The sequence below is a fragment of the Nomascus leucogenys genome, chromosome 20 (genome assembly GCF_006542625.1).
Source record: "Nomascus leucogenys isolate Asia chromosome 20, Asia_NLE_v1, whole genome shotgun sequence".
Classification (NCBI taxonomy): Eukaryota; Metazoa; Chordata; class Mammalia; order Primates; family Hylobatidae; genus Nomascus; species Nomascus leucogenys.
In genome coordinates this window covers 16,079,892-16,101,721 of record NC_044400.1, presented here as the reverse complement: position 1 = coordinate 16,101,721, position 21,830 = coordinate 16,079,892, and the positions used below count along the sequence as shown (strand labels likewise).

General features: G+C 40.6%; 1 protein-coding gene across 1 annotated transcript in view; it reads right to left on the bottom strand.

The window, feature by feature from the left end:
* The window catches only part of MCM6 (minichromosome maintenance complex component 6), a 38,046-nt gene that overhangs the window by 15,283 nt on the left and 933 nt on the right, over window positions 1–21,830 (bottom strand). Inside the window, exons 2-11 of the mRNA XM_003267606.3 lie at window positions 18,989–19,135; window positions 16,577–16,687; window positions 14,947–15,196; window positions 12,875–13,040; window positions 12,444–12,589; window positions 11,321–11,471; window positions 8,588–8,729; window positions 5,718–5,859; window positions 4,317–4,424; window positions 3,145–3,300 (exon numbers count right to left, since the gene is read on the bottom strand). Coding sequence (XP_003267654.1) covers window positions 3,145–3,300; window positions 4,317–4,424; window positions 5,718–5,859; window positions 8,588–8,729; window positions 11,321–11,471; window positions 12,444–12,589; window positions 12,875–13,040; window positions 14,947–15,196; window positions 16,577–16,687; window positions 18,989–19,135 — 1,519 coding nt within the window. The remainder of the gene's footprint in view (window positions 1–3,144; window positions 3,301–4,316; window positions 4,425–5,717; window positions 5,860–8,587; window positions 8,730–11,320; window positions 11,472–12,443; window positions 12,590–12,874; window positions 13,041–14,946; window positions 15,197–16,576; window positions 16,688–18,988; window positions 19,136–21,830) is intronic.

The window sequence follows — 21,830 nt, the reverse complement described above, 5'->3', positions numbered from 1 at the left end:
TATGCAATCCTCACAAAAATTTTATTAGGTAAATGATATTATCCCCATTTTATACGTGGGCAAATTGAAGCCTAGGAAGGTTAAGTAATTTATCTGAGGTCACAGTTAAGTAGTGGAGCCAGGATTTGAATAGTCTAGCTTCAGAGACTGTGCTCTTAGCCACTAAATTTTGAAGATATTCATCCCAGAATACTGGAAAAAAAAAAAAAAAGACCCCAAAATATGCAACTTGCTCTCAAATGGTTCAGGAAAAAAGTGTGCAGATATACAGACACAGTAAGCAATAAAGCAAACGGTAAAATGTTATTATGTGAATCATGTAAAGGGTATATGGGTGTTCTATGCACTATTCCATTTCTTGCAACTTTTCTGAAAGCTTGAAATTATTTCTAATTAAGAAGTTGTTTAGGCGGAACACAGTGGCTCATGCCCGTAATCCTAGCACTTTGAGAGGCCAAGGCTGGCGGATAGCTTGCGCTCAGGAGTTCAAGACCAGCCCAGGCAACATAGCAAAACTGTCTCTACAAAAAATACGAAAGTTAGCTGGGCATGGTGGCCTGCACCTGTAGTTCCAGCTGCTCAGGAGGCTTAGGTGGGAGGCTGGCTTGAGCCCAGGAGGCAGAGGTTGCAGTGAACTGAGATCATGCCACTGCACTCCAGCCTGGGCAATACAGCCAGACCCTGTCTCAAAATAAATAACTAAAATAAAACAGGCTGGGCGCGGTGGCTCACGCCTGTAATCTCAGCACTTTGGGAGACCGAGACAGGGTGATCACTTGAGGTCAGGAGTTTGAGACCAGCCTGGCCAATACAGTGAAACCCCATCTCTACAAAAAATACAAAAATTAGCCGGGCAAGGTGGCACACGCCTGTGATCCCAGCTACTCAGGAGGCTGAGGCAGGAGAATTACTTGATCCTGAGAGGCGGAGGTTGCAGTGAGGTGAGACGGCACCACTGCACTCCAGCCTGGGTAACAGAGCGAGACTCCACCTCAAAAAAAAAAAAAAAAGAGTAAAAGAAAAAGGCTTTTTGCCCAGGTACGATGGCACATGCCTATAATCCCAACACTTTGGGAAGCTGAGGTGGGTAGATTGGTTGACCTCAGAAGTTTGAAGCCAGCCTGGGCAACATGGCAAAATCCTGTTTCTACAAAAAACTCAAAAGTCAGCCAGACACAATGGTGCACATGTGTGGTCCCAGCTACTCGGGAGGCTGAGGTGGGAGGATTGCGTTAGCCCAGGAGGCTGAGGCTGCAGTAAGCCATGATCACGCCACTGCAGGAAAGAGTGGGACCCTGTCTCAAAAACAAAACAAGCTGGGCGTGGTGGCTCACACCTGTAATCCCAACACTTTGGGAGGCTGAGGTGGGTGGATCACCTGAGGTCAGGTGTTCGAGACCAGCCTGGCCAACACGGTGAAACCCCAACTCTAGTAAAAATACACAAAATTAGCCGGGAGTGGTGGCACACGCCTATAATCCCAGCTACTCAGAAGGCTGAGGCAGAAGAATCACTTGAACCTAGGAGGTGGAGGATGCAGTGAGCCAAGATTGTGCCACTGCACTCCAGTCTGGGCAACAGAGCGAGACTCTGTCACAAAACACAACGAAAATTTTTAAAAAAATCTTGAATGTTTTAAAGGTTTATAAATTGATCTTTTAAAGGCTTATAACTTGATATGCTACTAAAGCTACTTTAATGAATCATGAACAAACATAAATGTATGAAAATCAGACAACTCAATTATCTGGTGATTAAATATGCCTCTCTTGTGAAGGGAAAAAAAGTGAACCAAACCAAACCAAACCAAACCAGGTGTGATGGTGCAGGCCTATAATCTTAGCTACTCAGGAGGCTGAGGTGGTAAGATGGTTTGAGGCCAAGAGTTCAAGACCAACACGGGTCTTGAACTTGTTGCTGTTGCTACAAAAAGATGAAAAAATTAACCAGGCATGGTGGTACACAGCTGTAGTCTCAGCTACTTGGGAGGCTGAGGCACGAGGATCACTGGAACCCAGGAGATTGAGGCTGCAGTGAGCTATGATTGTGGCACTGCCTGGGTGACACAGTAAGACTTTGTCTTTAAAAATAAATAAATAAATAAAAATCCAAGCCTTCCAAACACTCACAAAATGGAAGGCTACTTTTATTTAGATAATATTTAAAGTTCCACCGTAATAAAGAGTTGTGCATTGTACCCAATAAAACGTAGAACCTCCAGCTGAATGATTTAAAAAGTAGAGCCTAAAATATTAGTTCCTACAAACTGTCATTTTATAGTTCTGTGGGCATCTGAGGTGCATTGTTAAATATTTAAGTACAAATAACTCTAATAATTAACATATCAGAATCCAAGTAAATCTACATTTTTTCACTCAATCTTAAAAGTGAGGAAAAAAAGGTAAAATACATTCAGCAACTTGATAGGAAAAAATACGAAGATAAATGACTCGTGATCAAAAAAAAGAAGAAATTTCTTTGGCATCCCAGTTTTTTCAAGGTGACTGAAAAATAAAATAAAAGCCCAATCAACAAAACAAAAAATCGTATAAAAATCTTAAGAGTGTGGTTGGGGCCAGGCACAGTGGCTCACACCTATAGTCCCAACATTTTGGGAGGCCGAGGTGGGTGTGCATCACTGGAGGCCAGTAGTTCAAGACCACCCTGACCAACATGGTGAGACCCTGTCTGTACTAAAAATATAAAAATTAGCCAGGCGTGGTGTTACATGCCTGTAATCCCAGCTACTTGGGAGGCTCAGACTCAAGAATCGCTTGAACCTGGGAGGTGGAGGTTGCAGTAGGCCAAGACTGTGCCACTGCACTCCAGCCCAGTCTCCAGTGAGAGGCTGATTAAAAAAATAAAAAGTGTGGTTGGAAGTTAACTGTAACTTGTTTCCTTTTGAGAAATAAATAGTAACAAAACCTGAAAACTTAATATTCTTAAACACAATTAAGTGGAAGCGGCAATTCAAATGACTTTATTTTGAGCTGCTTACTAAACCCTTTGCCTGATCCTGTGCCACCCTGAGGGAAATCAAAGGCTGGTGCAGATACATGCACCAGCTGTTGAGCAGTGTATCTTCCAGCCTTGTCTCACTCGATTACTCAAACTGGAAATAAAAAAGGAAGCTCATGGGGTTACCTCATTACATTCATCCACAAGGATAAAGAAGAGATCGAATCGGGACATGATGGGAGCTGACAAATTTATATTCTGTTTCAATGATTTTGATCTGTCATAGTGTCCACTGATTGGGTTTGCTGCTGCCAAAATGGACGTCCGGGCGTTCAGAGTAGCCTGACCACAAAAGAAAGAATCTTAACAGGTTTAAACAGACATCAGCCAATAAATATATAACAACATGTTCAATCTCACCCATAATTAACTAAACGCAAACCAAAATAATGACATATCCTTTTTCACATAAACAGGAACTCCTATGTGATTTTGGTGGTATGATGTGCACACCGTTGAAGACATCAATTTGTTAGAAATTTCTCTTATAGCCAAATATAAGAGGATGTTACGTTCAAGGATGCTTACTACAATTTTGTTTGTAATACAAAACACTGAAAATGAACCAAATGTCACTCAACAGGAGTCTAAAGAATCAAGCTGTGGTATACACAATTGAATATGGGAAAGTAATAAAAAACCAAAGTTGATCTAATATGTGCTGGTAAAAGATTGCCAAAATAAAATTATGAAGTTAAACCAGCAGGAATGAAACTGTCGGTATTATGCTTATTTATGTAAAAATATTCCTAAAAGGGGCACAAACTCAATAGATGCCTTTTTTTCTTCCTCCTAAAATTCCTTTTTATCCATTAGATACCTCTAAGTATCTACTGTTGCTGGGAGTTGCAGGGAAAGAGTTGTCTTTTCAATTTACAATTGTGTACTGCTTAAAAGCTACTTGAATCTATAGCTTTTAAAGTTTAGATTCTCCCTAGTGTTGGTTATACTGTCATACTTATTTTCATTTAAATAATCTGTTAATATAAATAAATACATACATATATAATCAATCTGTTGATCTTTGGTTATTTTTGTTATAATTGGAGCATGCTTTATCAAAGAAAATAGAAGCTTTGTTCATGGACATTTTCCTCTATTATCACAGCAATACATTTACACAGCACTCTAAACAGCATTTATAGTTTGAATAAATAATTCTCAGGGCTGTACTTTCCATTTTAATGAACAGCATTAAACACTGAAGTAATGAATTTTATCCAGGTGAACTTCTCTAGTACTACATTAATCAACAAGCCTATGGATGATGCAGCAGAACAGAAATAGATAACACGTACCTTCACTCCTGCTTTAGTGATGGATATGGTCTGCTGTTCCATAGCTTCATGAATAGCAACTTGATCCCGCACATCCATCTTATCAAATTCATCAATACAACACACACCCTGTAACCAAACAAATTAAGCCTAAGAAGCTGTCTTTCAAGCTGGATGCATGGCTCACACCTGTAATCCCAGCACTTTGGGAGGCCAAGGCAGGAAGAACGCTTCATTAAGGCCAGGCATTTGAGGTTACAGTGAGCTATGACTGCCACTGTACTCCAGGTTGGGTGACAGAGTGAGACCCTGTCTCTTAAAAAACAACAACGGCCGGGTGTGGGGGCTCACACCTGTAATCCCAGCACTTTGGAAGGCTGAGGTGGGCGGATCATGAGGTCAGGAGTTTGAGACCAGCCTGGCCAACATGGTGAAACCACGTCTCTACTGAAAATACAAAAATTAGCCAGGTGTGGTGGCATGCACCTGTAATCCCAGCTACTTGGGAGGCTGAGGCAGGAGAATTGCTTGAACTCGGAAGGCAGAGGTTGCAGTGAGCCAAGATTGCACCACTGCACTCCAGCCTGGTCGACAGAGCAAGACTTCATCGCGAAAAACAAGAACAACAGTCTTTCAGATGGAAAATTACAAGTAAACTCACAAAGTCTGCTACCGCAGGGACTCTTTTATTCTCCAAACAGGTAGAAGATAGGTAAGTGAAGATTCTTAAGTCCCTTTTCTAAGGAACATAATTCAACAGATCCTAAAGCTAGAAAGAACCATACAATTGACTTAAAACTAAGAGCATAACTAAAAATATACACTTACTGTACTTGTACTCAACATCAAAACCTTGTGTCAACTCAGGATTGATTTTATATCTACAACTTATATACACATCTACTGATCTAAACTAGTAACAGCAAATACACGTGCTCAGGACATGCTGATCAACTATCACAATTTTAAATTCTAGATGAAGAAAACTGAATTATTTACTAAAGAATGCTGGGTTTTTTTGTTTCGCTTTTTTTGAGACAGAGTCTCGCTCTGTCGCCCAGGCTGGAGTGCAGTGGCGCAATCTCAGCTCACTGCAGCCTCCACCTCCCGGGCTCAGTGATCCTCCCACCTCAGCCTCTTGAGTAGCTGGGACCACAGGCACCTGCCACCACGCCCGGCTAATTTTTGTATTTTTAGTAGAGATCGGGTTTCACCATGTTGGTCAGTCTGGTCTCGAACTCCTGACCTCAGGTGATCCACCCACCTTGGCCTCCCAAAGTACTGGGACAAAGGTGTGAGCTACTGCGCCCAGCTGAGAATGCTGTTTTTAAGGACATCTTTTTAATGGTAACTTATAGGCCTTTACTGATAGGGTAGGGGTATTCTGACTTCTTTATACTGAAGAATGTAAAATGTTCTTACATTATCAGCCAACATCAAAGCTCCAGCCTCAATGACAAACTCATGAGATTCTTCATCTCTCACAACAGCTGCTGTTAAGCCAGCAGCACTGGACGCTTTGCCACTGGTGTAGACAGCTCTGGGGCTGAACTCCTCCACGTGCCTGTTCAAGATTATCATATAAAGACTCATTAGTATGTGACTATACAGCACCCTTCCCAGGAAAACCAGCAGAAGAGTTTAAATTACTGAAAGAACATTTGAGAGCTTAAGCTTAAGCAATTTATAAAGACACATGTCATAGACTAAATGGGAAGGTTTATCTCCCTTGGCTTTTCTTTTTTTTTTTTTTTTTTTGAGACGGAGTCTTGCTGTCACCAGACTGGAGTGCAGTGTCACAATCTCAGTTCACTGCAACCTCCACCTCCTAGGTTCGGGCGATTCTCATGCCTCAGCCTCCTGAGTAGCTAGGATTACAGGCGTGTACCATCACGCCTGGCTAATTTTTCTATTTTCAGAGTTAATACCTGATAAAAATATCAATTTCTTTTTAATTGAAACAGAGTCTTGCTCTGTCGCCCAGGCTGGAGTGCAGTGGTATGATCTCAGCTCACGGCAACCTTTGCCACCTGGGTTCAAGCGATTCTCCTGCCTCAGCCTCCCGAGTTGCTGGGATTACAGGTGTGCGCCACTATGCCCGGCTAATTTTTGTATTTTTAGTAGAGATGGGGTTTCACCATGTTGGCCAGGCTGGTTTCAAACTCCTGACCTCAGGTGATCCGCCTACTTCGGCCTCCCAAAGTGCTGGGATTACAGGTGTGAGCCACCACACCTAGCCTAAAACACGAATTTTATTTATTTATTTTTAAATTTTATTTATTTATTTATTTAGACAGAGTCTTGCTTTGTCACCCAGGCTGGAGTGCAGTGGCTTGATCTCGGCTCACTCCAAGCTCCGCCTCCCGGGTTCATGCCATTCTCCTGCCTCAGCCTCCCAAGTAGCTGGGACTACAGGCACTCGCCATCACACTCGGCTAATTTTTTTTGTATTTTTAGTAGAGGTGGGGTTTCACTGTGTTAGCCAGGACAGTCTCGATCTCCTGACCTCGTGATCCACCCACCTCGGCTTCCCAAAGTGCTGGGATTACAGGCGTGAGCCACCGCGCCCGGCTAAAACATCAATTTTAAAAGAAGTCTTTAATAGTAATAAACAGCAACAATCATCTACCAGAAGGTTTTGCAATTAAAAATAAAACCAAACAAAACTAGATATGGGGCTTATTCCAGAAATGCAAGATTGGTTTAACATCAGAAAATCAATCAATATGCTAAATTAATAAAAGAACTACATGACCACCTAAACAGATGTAGAAAAAGCATTTGACAAAATCCAACACCTTTTCATTACAAAAACCAAACAAACTAGGAATAGAGGAGGTTTTCCTAAGTCTAATAAAGGGTTTTTTCTTTAACCTGACAAAGGGCATCTATGAAAACCCACAGATAACATCAAACTTAAAGGTGAAAGGCTGAATGTTTTGCCCCTAAAATCAGGAATAAGACATGGATGTCTGCTCTTGCCACTTCTATTCAACATTATACTGATGGCTCTAATCAAGGGCAATTAGGCAAGAAAAAAAGGCAGCCAGATTGGATACTCCAACTATCATTATATACAGATTTTATACATAGAAAATGCTATAGAATTCACTAAGACTGTCACATACCACATGATACTGTTACCAGAGGCAATATTGTAGTACATCTTTTTTTTGGGGGGGAGAGAGAATGACAAGAAAAAAAAAAAAGAATCCTTTGTAACACAGGACTACTATCTTAAAATCTAAAACTCAGTTCGTGATATATTCAAAAGAAATATTTAATCATAAAACTCCAAACCAACTAAAAATGTTCAATATTCTAAAATGGTACTATGTTACAAATTTCCAAAACAAAGAAAAGGCAGCTTGATGTAGTATGAAGTACTCATTTTGTAGGCAACTGTATCTGAATTTTAATATTCATGGCTCCGTGTCACCTTTCACCTACAAGAAAGTGGGTAAATTTCTTTTAGGCTTGGAGAGGTCGTGACTCCCTGAAAAAAAGGGAGTAATACACATGCCTGTCTGGGTGCTGCTAGAGTTAAGACAATAACACATATACAGCACCAAGAACATGGCAGGTGCTCAGAAACTTGTTGCTTTTATTTTGGGCCCTAAGTTTCTTAAAAGTTTGAAAGTAACCAATATTTATTATAGCTTCTAAAAATAGTCAAAAATGGTGTTCACACTGACAAAGTTAACATAAAATATCTCACAGGATTCCCTTTGAAAAGTACATCCTACTTTATTTTTATTTTAATTTTTTTGAGATGGAGTCTCGCTGTGTTGCCCAGGCTGGAGTGCAGTGGTGCAATCTCGGCTCACTGCAAGCTCCACCTCCTGGGTTCACGCCATTCTCCTGCCTCAGCCTCCCATGTAGCTGGGACTACAGGCGCCCGCCACCACGCCCGGCTAATTTTTTGTATTTTTAGTAGAGACGGGGTTTCACCGTGGTCTCGATCTCCTGACCTCGTGATCCGCCCGCCTCAGCCTCCCAAAGTGCTGGGATTACAAGCGTGAGCCACCACGCCCGGCCATTCAAAGACTTTTATACAAAGATATTATATAAAGACTAAAGAGTTCAATGTGAGATTGGTATTACAGGCAATATTTCCCTAGTCTAAAAAATTGTACAATGTTGCCGTATCTTTAATCTATGAGAATTATATATTCAACATAGTCCTAATTTACACTCCTAGTAAGGCCATACTGACTGCATTCTTGGTAGCATGGCCAGCCTGGGAACTATGTACACTTTTTCCTGCTACACCGTATCAGGCAAATGCTTACTTGAGAAATTGGCTCTTAGCTGTACTTGGGTCACCAACAATGCAAACATTTATGTCCCCTCGAAGAGAGGTCCCTTCTCCTGTTGTCTTTGGAACGCCACCAAAGAGCATCAGCATGACACCCCGTTTTACTTCATCATTGCCTGAAATGAAAAGAAGCTACAGATGAAAAACTAATTTTTCAACATGAAGTTAAACACTTTCAGAGGAAACAGTAAAGGCATGTTTACCAATCAAAAGGCAGAGTCTGCTAAAGCAAAGCATAAAACTGGAGTAATAACACCTGGCTTCCGAACTTGGTTCTTGTTCTGTGGACTCAGTCACCTAAACCACTGTTCCAATGTTTTCTCCTACACCACAGATGTCACCGTGCCAGTGCTCACCATCCTAAGAGCCTTTACTTGTCCATGAGTCCTACTTCCTACACAAAACCTTACCCAATGCCTTAGCCCTCAAAGATCTCTCCTGATAAATAACTATGTCCACCAAGGCCTACCACATTTGCTAGTCCTTTTTAATGCTAGTTCTTATAGTTCTGTCAAGAGTTTGAGGAAATGGTTCATAACACTTTTCTATCACCTACAGTGACCAGCACTGAATAAATATACGTTAACTGAATCCATGTGGATTAAATAAGATGCTGAATGCAATTTACAGCTGCTTAGTTCATAAATCCAATAAGAAGGAAAAACAATCTTTTTTTTTTTTTTTTTGAGACAGAGTCTCGCTCTGTTGCCCAGGCTGGAGTGCAGTGGCGCAATCTCGGCTCACTGCAACCTCCACCTCTGGGGTTCAAGCCTAATTCTCCTGCCTAAGCCTTCTGAGCAGCTGGGATTACAGGCGAGCACCATTATACCCAGCTAATTTTTATATTTTTAGTAGAGATGGGGTTTCACCATGTTGGCCAGGCTGGTCTTGAACTCCTGACCTCGTGACTCACCCGCCTCAGCCTCCCAAAGTGCTGGGATTACAGGCGTGAGCCACTGCGCCCAGCCAGGAAAAACAATTTTCTTAAAAAAGAACACTGTGCTATTAAAAGAAACATTTTTCTGTGGAACTATCGACTCTCTGAACTCCATCAACAAAGTGCTATGCAAATTTACACAAGGCATTCCTTAAAGCAGAAAATCAGGCTGGGTGTGGTGGCTTACGCCTGTAATCTGAGCACTCTGGAAGGCCAAGGTGGGAGGACTGCTTGAGCCCAGAGGTTTGAGACCAGCCCAGGCAACATGGTGAAACTCCGTCTCGAAAAAAAAAATTTTTTTTTTAATTAGCTGGGCATGGTGGCAGGCGCCTGTAGTCCCAGCTAATTTTGGGGCTGTGGTGGGGAATCGTTTAAGCCCAGGAGGTTGAGGCTGTAGTAGGCCATGTTTGCTGTCACCACACTCCAGCCTGGGCAAGATTGAGACCCTAACAAAACAAAACAGGTAGAAAACTAAAAATCCATTCCACAAACAAAACTTCTCTGACTTATATTTAGATAGAAAAAAAGGGCCAGACGCAGTGGCTTATGCCTGTAATCCCAGCACTTTGGGAGGCCAAGGCGGGCGCGTCACTTGAGGTCAGGAGTTCAAGACCAGCCTGGCCAACATGGCGAAACCCCATCTCTACTAAAAATATAAAAATTAGCCGAGTGTTGTAGGGGCAATCCTGCAACCCCAGCTACTCGTGAGGCTGAGGCAGGAGAATCGCTTGAACCCGGGAGGCAGAGGTTGCAGTGAGCTGAGATCACGCCACTGCACTCCAGCCTGGGCGACAGAGCGAGATTCTGTCTCAAAATAAAACAGAATAAAAAAAGATAAAGAAAGGTTGAGTTCTTACCATAATCCCAATTGAGTATGGAAGACAAGGATGGAAGAGTTCAAAGATAAAGAATCAGGCCTAAAATTTTAGTCATAGCCTTCAAAACACAGCTAGCAACCAAGAGTCAGGAAAATGTGAAAGAAACTGCCAAAGGTATAGACAGAACAAGTAACCAATCATAAACACTCCATTTGGGTAAACAAAAAGACAAACAAGAGCCAAGTGTGGTGACCTACACCTGTAATCCCAGCTACTGGGGAGGCTGGAGGTGGGGTTGCTTTAGCCCAGGAGGGAGTGCTTCAGCCTAGACAACATAGCAAAACCCTGTCTCTCTAAAACACACACACACACACACACACACACACACACACACACACACACACACAATGTGCGCACACACACACCAACAAGGTCAGGAGACTACAACCACAAAAAGGCCAGGAGACTAGTCTAGCATATGGAAACACACTTAAGTGCAGTTCTGTCATAAGGCCAGGAAATAAGATGACAAAATAACTTTTCCTTAAAAAAAAAAAAAATTGTGATAAAAATAAATAATAAAACTTATCATTTTAACCATTTTTCAGTGTACAGTTCAGTGGCAGTAAGTACATTATGTTGTATAACTGTCACGACTATCCCTTTCCAGAACTTTGTCATTATCCCAAATAGCAACTTTATCCATTAAATAACTCATTTCTCCCATTCCCCCAGCCACTGATAACCTCTATCCTACCGTGTCTCTATGAATTTGCACATTACAGGTACCTCGTATAAGTGAAATCATGTACCTGTCCTTTTGTAAATGACCTCTTTTAGACCCGCTAAAAACTTTCACAGTCTGATTCATGTGCTTTCAGAAATCACTTGTGGCTGTTTATAATCATTATTTTGATTTCAAGTTTATGGTACAAATGGATGGAATTCTTACCATGTATAGTAGGGAACAGGCTGGTACAAAGATTGTGGTATAGATTTTTATCTTGACTCATCTCAAACACTTTCTCCCATTCTTTCACAGTCATTTGGTTCTTAATGCTCTCAGCTGTCTGTTCCTCATCTCTGAGCTCTTTCCCGCCAAACTAACGGTAGAGAACAAAAGGAAGAATCATTAGTATAGAAGCAGTCAAAAGAGCATAAAGGGGAAGAAACTTCATTACAAACACAACATAGCATGGGAAGTCCACCTCACAATTTATTGACTGTAAAGGTTTAAAAAACAAAACAACTCCCCGAACTAGTAAGCCCTCAGTTAACAAAGACACTTAAGGGTATGTCATTCGTCCAGTGAGTTAAATAGGAAACAAGCTACCTGAATGCTCAAGAGATAAGCCATAGCAGAATGTTAATCACTGATATAAAGATGCAAATAAAATAAGAGAATATTATGTTCACTCCCTTTTTCCAATACTGAACTATTTTCCAAACTCCCATTTATGACACAGAATCAAGTTAACTGAATGATACTGCCAGGGGTTCATCATTCTCAGAAGTTTACTTCCCAGATTACTAAATCTTTTTATTTATATTTCCTCCAGAAGAATAACAGAGGAACTGTGAAACTTTAAAACAAAAAACAGCGTGGATAATTTGTACTACTGCACTTAAAAGCATTGAGCTTTTATGTAAGACATCAAATAAGACTTTTTTTCAAGATCAGAAAGACATACGTCAAAAGGTTTGGTCTTAAAACTCATCAAATCTTAACCCCATCCCGTGCTCTTAACATTGATGAGACAGCCCAGATGTTTCAGAATCCTATCACTTTGTGGCAGCCTCAGGGTAGGTGTTTCTTAAGCTGTCACTCTACTAAGACTCACTGTTGGTCTGCCTGGCCAACAGAGCAAGACCTCATCTCTAAAAAAATTTTTTAGATTAGCTGGGTGCAGTGATTCACACCTATAATCCCAGCTACTCAGGAGGTTGAGATGGTAGGATCACTTGAGCCCAGAAAGTGGAAGCTACAGTGAGCCATGACTTTGCCATTGCACTCCAGCCTGGGTGAGAGAGAAAGACTGTTTCAAAAACAAACAAAAACCCCCAAAACAACTGACCCTTGGGTTGGTTGGTGCAACACAGCAGGCAAGAAAGACCAGCCTGTAAGAAAGGTCCCTAACACCAAGGGCTCGGAGTCCTCGAATGCCTTCTGTCTCATATCCATCAACACCACTGACACGGGAATTAGTTTCTGCACGTGCTCCTGAAACAGAATGATAGGTTGTTTCACAACTTAAATATTAAAGGTGCTGAACATCAAAATTGCTCAAATAAATGAAAGCTATAAATCCAAAGACTTCACTTAAGCCTTGAATACTTTCAGAATAGCACCATTTGTGGCAAAACCAATTTGTTTTTATTTTCATCACACTTCCTTGCTCAGCTTCTGATTGGTAGCCAAAAAGGAGACAATGAAGATGTGGGAAGCTAGATACTCTGCAGTTTAGGTAACTGAGAATTTGTTAAATTTGAGCCACAGATTACTGACCTGGTGTGCTAAGCTTGGAGACGTCAGGCACAACAATCAGTGTCCCTGTAAAGTCACACTTGTCACCAGCTTGAGCTGATTCCACAGCTTCAGCCCTCAAAATTACTTCTAAACTGCGGGGGATACTCCCTCGAGGAAGCTCAGCTTGGGTCTCTTGAATACGAACCTGTAATACAGACAAACAACCAAACAAGAATGAGAAGCGATCCCTTTCAGATGCCATACGATCTAAATTAAATACCACAAATACTGACATATTCTAAACTATCTGACCCATTAGCAGACTTTTCACATGTACCAACATTTATCCTAAAAATTATCTACTCTAAAACTCCTTTTAGTCAAATAGTTCAATTTGGCAAGAGATTACATCTATTTAAAAACTTCATGCTGATTCAAGCAGCAGAGAAAAAAAAAAACTTCACTTTTACTCTCATTAAAAAATAATTTTTTTCTTTGTTCAAAATGACTCCAAATATCTGTTCTATGTTCCATCTTCTCCTAAACTTTAAGATAATTTTACAGAAAATTTCAAATACACCTTTTATACCCTCCACTTCAACACAACTGCTAACATTATTTACAGATACATGTTTTTTCTTTTTTACTATATATTTGAACACAGTTGTAAACATCAAGAAACTTCACACCTAAATATTTTAGCATTCATCTCTAAGAATAAAGACAATCCTGTTACAACACCATTATCACAACCAAGATAATTAAACAATATTTAATTTCATAAAATTACATATCTTCTATTATCTAGTCCATCTTCAAATGTCTTGATTGTCAAGAGTGTCCTTTATACAGTTGTGTTTTCCCCCTCCAAACTAAGACCCAATCTAGACTCTTACTTTGTAAGATAAGGCATCTCCTACCCAAAGCTGTTGGTAGAATATGTGCATCTTATAAGCTACCAGGTTAATGTAAGAAAGCTAAATAAGGAGAATTATTATCAGAGCAATATAAATAATATTAAATTCATCTGATAATAATTATTCCATACTTGAGCTGCTTCAACTTTTCTTTCCTTTTTGTATGTCCCATAAAATTAAGTGCTGCTGAAATTTGAGGGTCCCCTTCATTCTTACTACTGCCATCCATCACCTCTTGCCCGGGTAACTGAAATTGCCTATTACCCTCTGTTAAACCCATCACAGACTTATTTAGTTTCATTTAAAAAAAAAAAAAACAACACGCAGGCCGGGTGCCGTGGCTCACACCTGTAATCCCAGCACTTTGGGAGGCCGAGGCAGGCGGATCATGAAGTCAGGAGATCGAGACCATCCTGGGTTAATACGGTGAAACCCCGTCTCTACTAAAAATACAAAAAATTAGCCGGGCGTGGTGGTGGGCACCTGTAGTCCCAGCTACTCGGGAGGCTGAGGCAGGAGAATGGCGTGAACCCGGGAGGCGGAGCTTGCAGTGAGTGGAGATCACGCCACTGCACTCCAGCCTGGGTGACAGAGAGAGACTCTGTCTCAAAAAAAAACAAAAAACAAAACAAAACAAACACACACCCACACACACAAACTACCTTCCCACTATATTCCCACTGCTTATTAAGATAGGCTCAAACTCCTCAGCCTAAGATTTAGGGATCCAAGTACCTCCAGGTCTCACATCAAATCATCTCTCAGATGATCTCCAATTTGGCTCCTTTACTTCAATCATGATAATCCTCATTGCTTCCAAGCTAGCCTGTCATATTCATGCTTTCCTTTTTATGCAGCGAATGGAAATCTTACACTAACAAGTTGCTATTTCTTTAAGTTTTCTTAACTCCAGTTCATAATCACCACCACCACCACCTAGTTACCATTTATTCTTTGACAAACACATCTTGTCAGTCTTAAGGAACTTCCAAGTTATTGAAAGTTAAAACAAATGTATATACTAACAATTACAATTTACATGAACAGTTTTGGGCTTAACTTTGTGGTCATTTTGATGATGCTTAACTTATATAAAAATTGAGTTGGACATTATCTAAATAAGCTATTGCAAGGGCCTAGAAGTGAATTATTATCATAGATGGACTCTGATCTAAACAGATGTTAAATAAATACCTTTTGAAAATCAACAAATCTTGATTTATTTGTATCCAGTAAGAATCTCCTCCTGTTGGCACAAACTGGATTTCGGCAGATGTTTGGCTGTGTGTATTTGAACTGCTGTTCTACATCCCTGATCACTGTCTGACAGTCCAAGCACAGAAAAGTTCCGCTCACAAGCTCTGGGTGAACTGGGTGAGTCCGCACCACCTGCCCACTGATGCGAGTGAGCAAACCAATTCTGGATGAGGTGAGCTCTCGAATCCTGTTTAAAGACAAATGTCCCATTAGTAAATATTCATCTCTTAACTAAGAATCTTTCCATTTTAGTGAGACGGTATTCAAAGATAATTTATGTTTAAAAAAAAATTCAAGAGACAAGGTATTCTTTGGACTCTCCTATAAGAATAATTTAGTCAACGTGCCCATTCCTGAATTATATGACGTATTATGTATCCAGAACAAAATATATAAACAAACTAAAGGATGCCAAAAAAATGAAAATTAAAATTATAAAACAGAACGGGCTGGGCGCGGTGGCTCACGCCTGTAATCCCAGCACTTTGGGAGACCAAGGCGGGCGGATCATGATGTCAAGAGATCAAGACCATCCTGGCCAATATGGTGAAACCCCATCTCTACTAAAAATACAAAAACTAGCCAGTTGTGGTGGCGGGTGCCTGTAATCCCAGCTACTCGGGGGGCCAAGGCAGGAGAATTGTTTGAACCCGGGAGGTGGAGGGCGCAGTAAGCCAAGATCGTGCTACTGCACTCCGGCCTGGGTGACAGAGCAAGACTCTATCTCAGAAAAAAAAAAAAAAACAGAATGATCCTGTTTTTGTTTTATATGCAAATACTTTTTTGCTTACCTGCAATTTCTAAAAAAGCATGTGTTATGTAATAATCCTATCACGAGAAAAAATTTTGTACTCAAAGTTCAGAAACACTTCCTTTACAAACCCATTTTATGTGAAATAATTTGGTAATTTTATAAAGTAATTTCAGTAGTTTAACTTTTCAAAATATCACTTCAATTTTATCCAGTAAATTTATTCTTAAAATAATTGCCAAAGGGATGTTTGAAAATTATGCATTTAAACCGACAAAAATTTCCAGAGATTCAGGAATTTCTCGAATTTCGTATTTTCTGCCTTGATCAATTTTCTCCCAAATTTCCCTAAAAGGCGCCCTAAAATGTGATAATCCTAAAAATTTGCTTCACTCCCTTTACATCCAATCCCATCTCCATAGGAAAATACATTTCTCCAAAACTAAACTTTCTGGATAACTGGGTATAACTCCTACAAAAGTCAACCTTCTACAAAATCTGAATGCAAACCACTATTTTTTCCTCCTGGTATTTTACAGCATCAATTTTTTAAGTACTTGTTTTATAATTATTGTGATTATCAATTATGAAAAAGTAATTTTACAGCAACAAACCTACTTTTTGCATGATTTAGGTAGAAAACCTAAGCCAAAAGACTTCAGACAAGGAAACTGAGGCTCAGGGAGGTAAAAGTGATTTGGATAATGTTAAATAGCCAGCTAATAGCAGATCAAGGCAATCTCTCAAGTTTTCTGTCAGCTAAGTGGTACCTATACCATTGGTGCATTCCTTTTTCTCCAGAGAAGGGTTTCTTACTTGTGTCTGGTAGGCAAGTCTTGGAATGCAACATAAAAATCCTTGGCAAGAGGGATCTCTTTACGGTCTTTGACGAATGTTTTCAAGGCCCGACACAGGTAAGGGTAAACTCTGAAAAACAAAAAAGCCAACTGATACCTTAGAGGTTTACCAAGGCCTCCTTCCCTTTACATACCTACCAACAGCCGAGATTAAGGAATTTCATCTGGTTACAACTAAGCCTTAGAACTTAACTGTGCAGGACACTTCTATTATCTAGTCTAGGTTTAGGACCCTCTTTCATTTCTCTCCTATCCCACCGAAACACTAAATATAAAATGTCACACCATACCTGATTATCATATAGCACCCACACTGTTGGCCATTCCTCTGTCCAAGATACCCAGCTGAATAATCATCTTGTCAATATTATGCTCAATACTGTGAATTTTCTGTGGGCTGTTTATGACTTAGTAAGTCAGGTGTCAAGTCAGTCTATTTCTTTGGTTTCATTCTGAGACAAGGTCTGTCTCTGTCACCCAGACTGGAGTGCAGTGGCACGATCACAGCTCACTGCAGCCTCAATCTGCCTAGGCTCAGGTGATCTTCCCATCTCAGCTTGCTGAGTAGCTGGCACTACAGGCATGCACCACCATGCCCAGCTAATTTTTGTGGGTTTTTTTGTAGAAATGGGATTTCACCATGTTGTCCAGGCTGGTCTCAAACTCCTGGGCTCAAGTGATCTATCCACCTCAGCCTCCCAAAGTGTTAGGGTTACAGGTGTGAGCCACTACATCTGGCTGGTTTGATAAGAAATGGATGAGGACAGGAGAAGTATTTGTGCACTAATGTGAGAAAAAATTGGCAAAAATGCTCCATCTGACTGGTGAGAGTGAACTATGCATGTCTTTTTGATATGTTTCTAATACCTACTCCAGCTTAGTTTGTTTAAGAAGTGTGGTCTGAAAGCCCTCTAAAAAAGGTGCTACTCTCAGGAAAAGAACTGCTGCCTGGCTGTGCATGAGGCATGGCACAGCTGCTTCTACCACCAGACTTGATTGTCTACCTCTCCCTCATCTGTCAGTGCTATAACTTCTACTGCCGCATGCTTTCACAATAAATCCTGTTGCTTACTTACTCCTCCAATTATTCTTGATCATCAGCTATGACTAGAAACACAGACAAATCCTCCATCTTCTAATCTACCAAGAAATGAACAAGACTGTGCCTCCTTATCCCTGGGTCTTCATTTATCTTTCACAACTGTCCACAATTTATTTTAACCTGATTCTATTTCTATAGATTGTTACATTCATTTAATCCTAATAGAAAGTCTTGTGTGCAAAGATGTTTCTTGCTGTATATAACAAGTCAAAACAAAATAAAAGCCTTCTATTAAATATAATGTCTAACCACAGTATTTCTACAAAAAAACCACAATTGGAGCTATTAGTATGATTTTAAGAAATTTTATACGAATTTGAGTAATTTCATACACAGTACACACACAAAGACATCAAAATGTGACAGAAGATCCTTACAAAACTCTGCACTTGCAGACTTGGAAGGCTCCTGGAACTTTGTTGTAGCAGACCTGCTAATGATGGTGGGGGATTACAAGTGTACAAGCAATTTAATTCTCCCTACTTTTCTCTATTTTCTACAATATATACCTATTACTTTTATAAGCAAAAACAAAATTAAACTTTAAGGGAACAAGAAGTACAACAACGTCAATGCTGTAAAGATATCCCCAGTACAAGAAAAGGACCCACACAAACACCTATTCCTGTGGGGAAAAAGGATCAATGGAATGACACAAAAGTAAGCAAGTACAGTTTTCCTCTTGGGAAAACTATATAGAAAGCAAAGATTTTCAATATTTGTATTTGAAAAAAAAAGTTCAGCTCTGGCCGGGCACGGTGGCTCACGCCTGTAATCCCAACACTTTGGGAGGCCGAGGCAGGCAGATCACCTGAGGTCAGGAGTTCGAGACCAGCCTGACCAACATGGTGACACCCCGTCTCTATTAAAAAATGTAAATAATTAGCCAGGTGTGATGGTGGGCACCTGTAATCCCAGCTACTCGGGAGGCTGAGGCAGAAGAATCGCTTGAACCCAGGAGGCAGAGGTTGCAGTGAGCCAAGATCACGCCACTGCATTTCAGCCTGGGTGTGACAGAGCAAGACTCCATCTCAAAAACAAAAACAAAACAAACAATAACGACAAAAAAAGTTCGGCTCTATAAAGGCCTACATGAAGTTCAGAGCATTACTAAAATGACCACTGGCAGTATCAAAGCACCTCTTCTCAGTGGGAAATAACTGTGAAAGCTGCCCTTCTGCTACACAAGTGAACACTTACAGTCCAAGAAGAGCTGGCTTCCCGGATTTCAACCCCTATTCAAAGTAAAGAAGGTTAATATGCCCATACCTATAGAACTCCTCTTGAATGGTGGTGGAAAGTTGCTGGTTAAATTGTTCCAGGTCCACAAAACTCACAACCAATGTGTTTCTCTCAGGACGAATCAGTTCCTCTGCTAATTGCAAGTATTTAATTTCTCCATCGCTGCTCTGAAACCTGCAGGTACATGCGAGTCAACTAGATTAAGGACACAGGCAGTACAAAGAACCTGAATGATAATTCAGAATATTGGTTAAAGTCCAACAACTAGGCTCAGATAGGCCCATGTTTGGCAGTTCTGTAACTTGGGGCAAGTTACTCGTCCCTTCTGATATGGTTTGGCTGTGTCCCCACCCAAATCTCGACTTGAATTCCCACGTTGTGGGAGGAACCTGGTGGGAGTTAATTGAATCATGGGGACAAGTCTTTCCCCTGCTGTTCTCTGACAGTAAGTCTCACGAGATCTGATGGGTTTTAAAAAGAGGAGCTCCTCTGCACAAGCTCTCTTTGCCTGATGCCATCCACGTTAAGACATCAGTGACTTGCTCCTCCTTGCCCTCCACCATGATTGTGAAGTTTAACTGCTAACTAACAAAAAAACCCAACAAAACAACTAACTCTTCTTTTATTATTGTCATGTATAATTAAGACTGGAAAATGTTAAATCAAGAAATTCAGTCTCAAACCCAATGATTCCATTTCTGTAGGGAATTTGCAAACTAACAAATTAGTCAGGGATTTAAGAAGCAGAATAGAAATAAGAATACATGGAAATGAGGTGTTTCACTGCCCAAGACTTCAGGAAAATTGAAACATGCACACTAAATAAAGCTGCTGGTATTTTTGCTTCTAAAGCCCAAGCAGGATATCATACAAATTTATTTCTGTTCTTTCAAACATAATATGCAGATTCGCTTTAAGAAAAAAATCAGTTTCTCCTCCAAATACAGCATGTTCTGACTCCTTAAAGTATTTGTTAAACAACTACACGCAAAGCCCTATAACAGAGGTACCTGAGGCTGAAAACAGCAGTGTTGTTCCTGCCCTAGGGTTAACTAACACTTTGTCTGCGTCTAGGGAGTTAGACATGTAAACAATGAAGACAGACAAGAAAGATGTTCCTGTTAATGAGAAGAACAAGAACTGTGCTAGGGTAATAGAAACTAATTCTGCCTAACAGAACAACTACAAGAGTCATACATATAAAAGGTGGCGTTGGAATTCAGCTTCTGAAAGAGTTAAAAATTTCAAACAAAAACAGGTGGTGGAGTGACTGACTACAGATGATTCCAAGTATGTGATTAAGTCAGAGAAGGTAGGGGAGAGGTGTGGATGATGACTGGGGTGTTTTTGTAAGACAAACAGGAAAGAGGAGTGGTGAAGAATTTGAACTTTATTCCACAAGCAATGGTGAATTAAAGTTTATTTTGTGACAGGGAGTTGGCATTTCTTTAAACAAAGTACAGAGATTATTTGTCTCATCATTATCATCTAGCTGCAAAGTCAAGGTACTTAGATTATTTGTTGAAATGAAACATTTATTGAAGAACCTTTGTAATGTGATGTGGTGGGTAGATGGGGTTGAGGATGGAATTTGAATTCCAGACTAAGTAGCTGAGAGGTAAATGTGTTACACTGCCGGAGATAATGAAAAACAAACAGCACCCTGGGAGCCTAAGGAAGAAAGGATTAGTGTCTCTCAAAAACGTTCACAAGGTTTCACAAAGGTGTGAGTTTTTAGCTAGGCTTTGAAGGAGGAACTATCAGGCAGACGATAACATTGCCATAGGTAGCGAAATGGAAATTAAATTATGGTTTTAAGTATACCAAAATTTCCTAAGACGGCAGCATTATTCACAATAGCCAAAAGGTGGAATGAACCTGTGTCCACTGAATGGATAAGCAAAATGCAGTATATATACAGGTTGAGCAGCCCTCATCTGAAAATTTAAAATATGAAATGGTCCAAAATCTGAAACTTTTTGAGTGCTGACATGATTTTCACTGGAGCATTTCAAATTAGGGATGCAACTGGTTAAGTATAATGTAAATATTCCAAATCTGAAAAAAAATCCAAGATCCCAAACTCTTCTGGTCCCAAGCGTTTCAGAAAAGGGATACTCAATCTGTACAGACAATGTTATTTAGCCTTAAAAAGTAAGGAAATTCTGACACATGCTACCTCGCAGAGGAACCTCGTAGACATTATGCTACACAAGCCAGACACAAAAGGACAAGTACTATATGCTTCCACTTATATGAGGTACCTAGAATGGTCAAACTCATAAAAGGAAGCAGAGTGGTGGGTGACGGTGGCTGAGGGAGAGGGTAACAGAGGAGAGTTCGTGTTTAATGGGCAGAGAATGTCAGTTTGGAAGATGAAAAGAGTTTGGAGCCGGACACGGTGGCTCACGCCTGTAATCCCAGCACTTTGGGAGGCCCAGGCGGGCGGATCACCTGAGGTCGGGAGTTCAAGACCAGCCTGACCAACACGGAGAAACCCCATGTCTACTAAAATACCAAATTAGCCGGGCGTGGTGACGCATGCCTGTAATTCCAGCTAGCAGGGAGGCTGAGGCAGGAGAAAAGCTTGAACCCGGGAGGCGGAGGTTGCGGTGAGCTGAGATGGTGACATTGCACTCTAGCCTGGGCAACAAGGGCTAAATTACACCTCAAAAAAAAAAAAGAGTTTGGAGATGGGAGAGTGGTGAACGTGCACAACGAGGTGAATGCACTTAGTGCCACTGGACTGTACACTTAAAAATGGCTAAAATGGTCAACTTTGTTATGTATATTTTACTAAAAAAGAACTTCATAAGCCATTCCAAACTGCTGACCCTTCATCCTGGAGGCCGTGGTGTATGGTGTATCT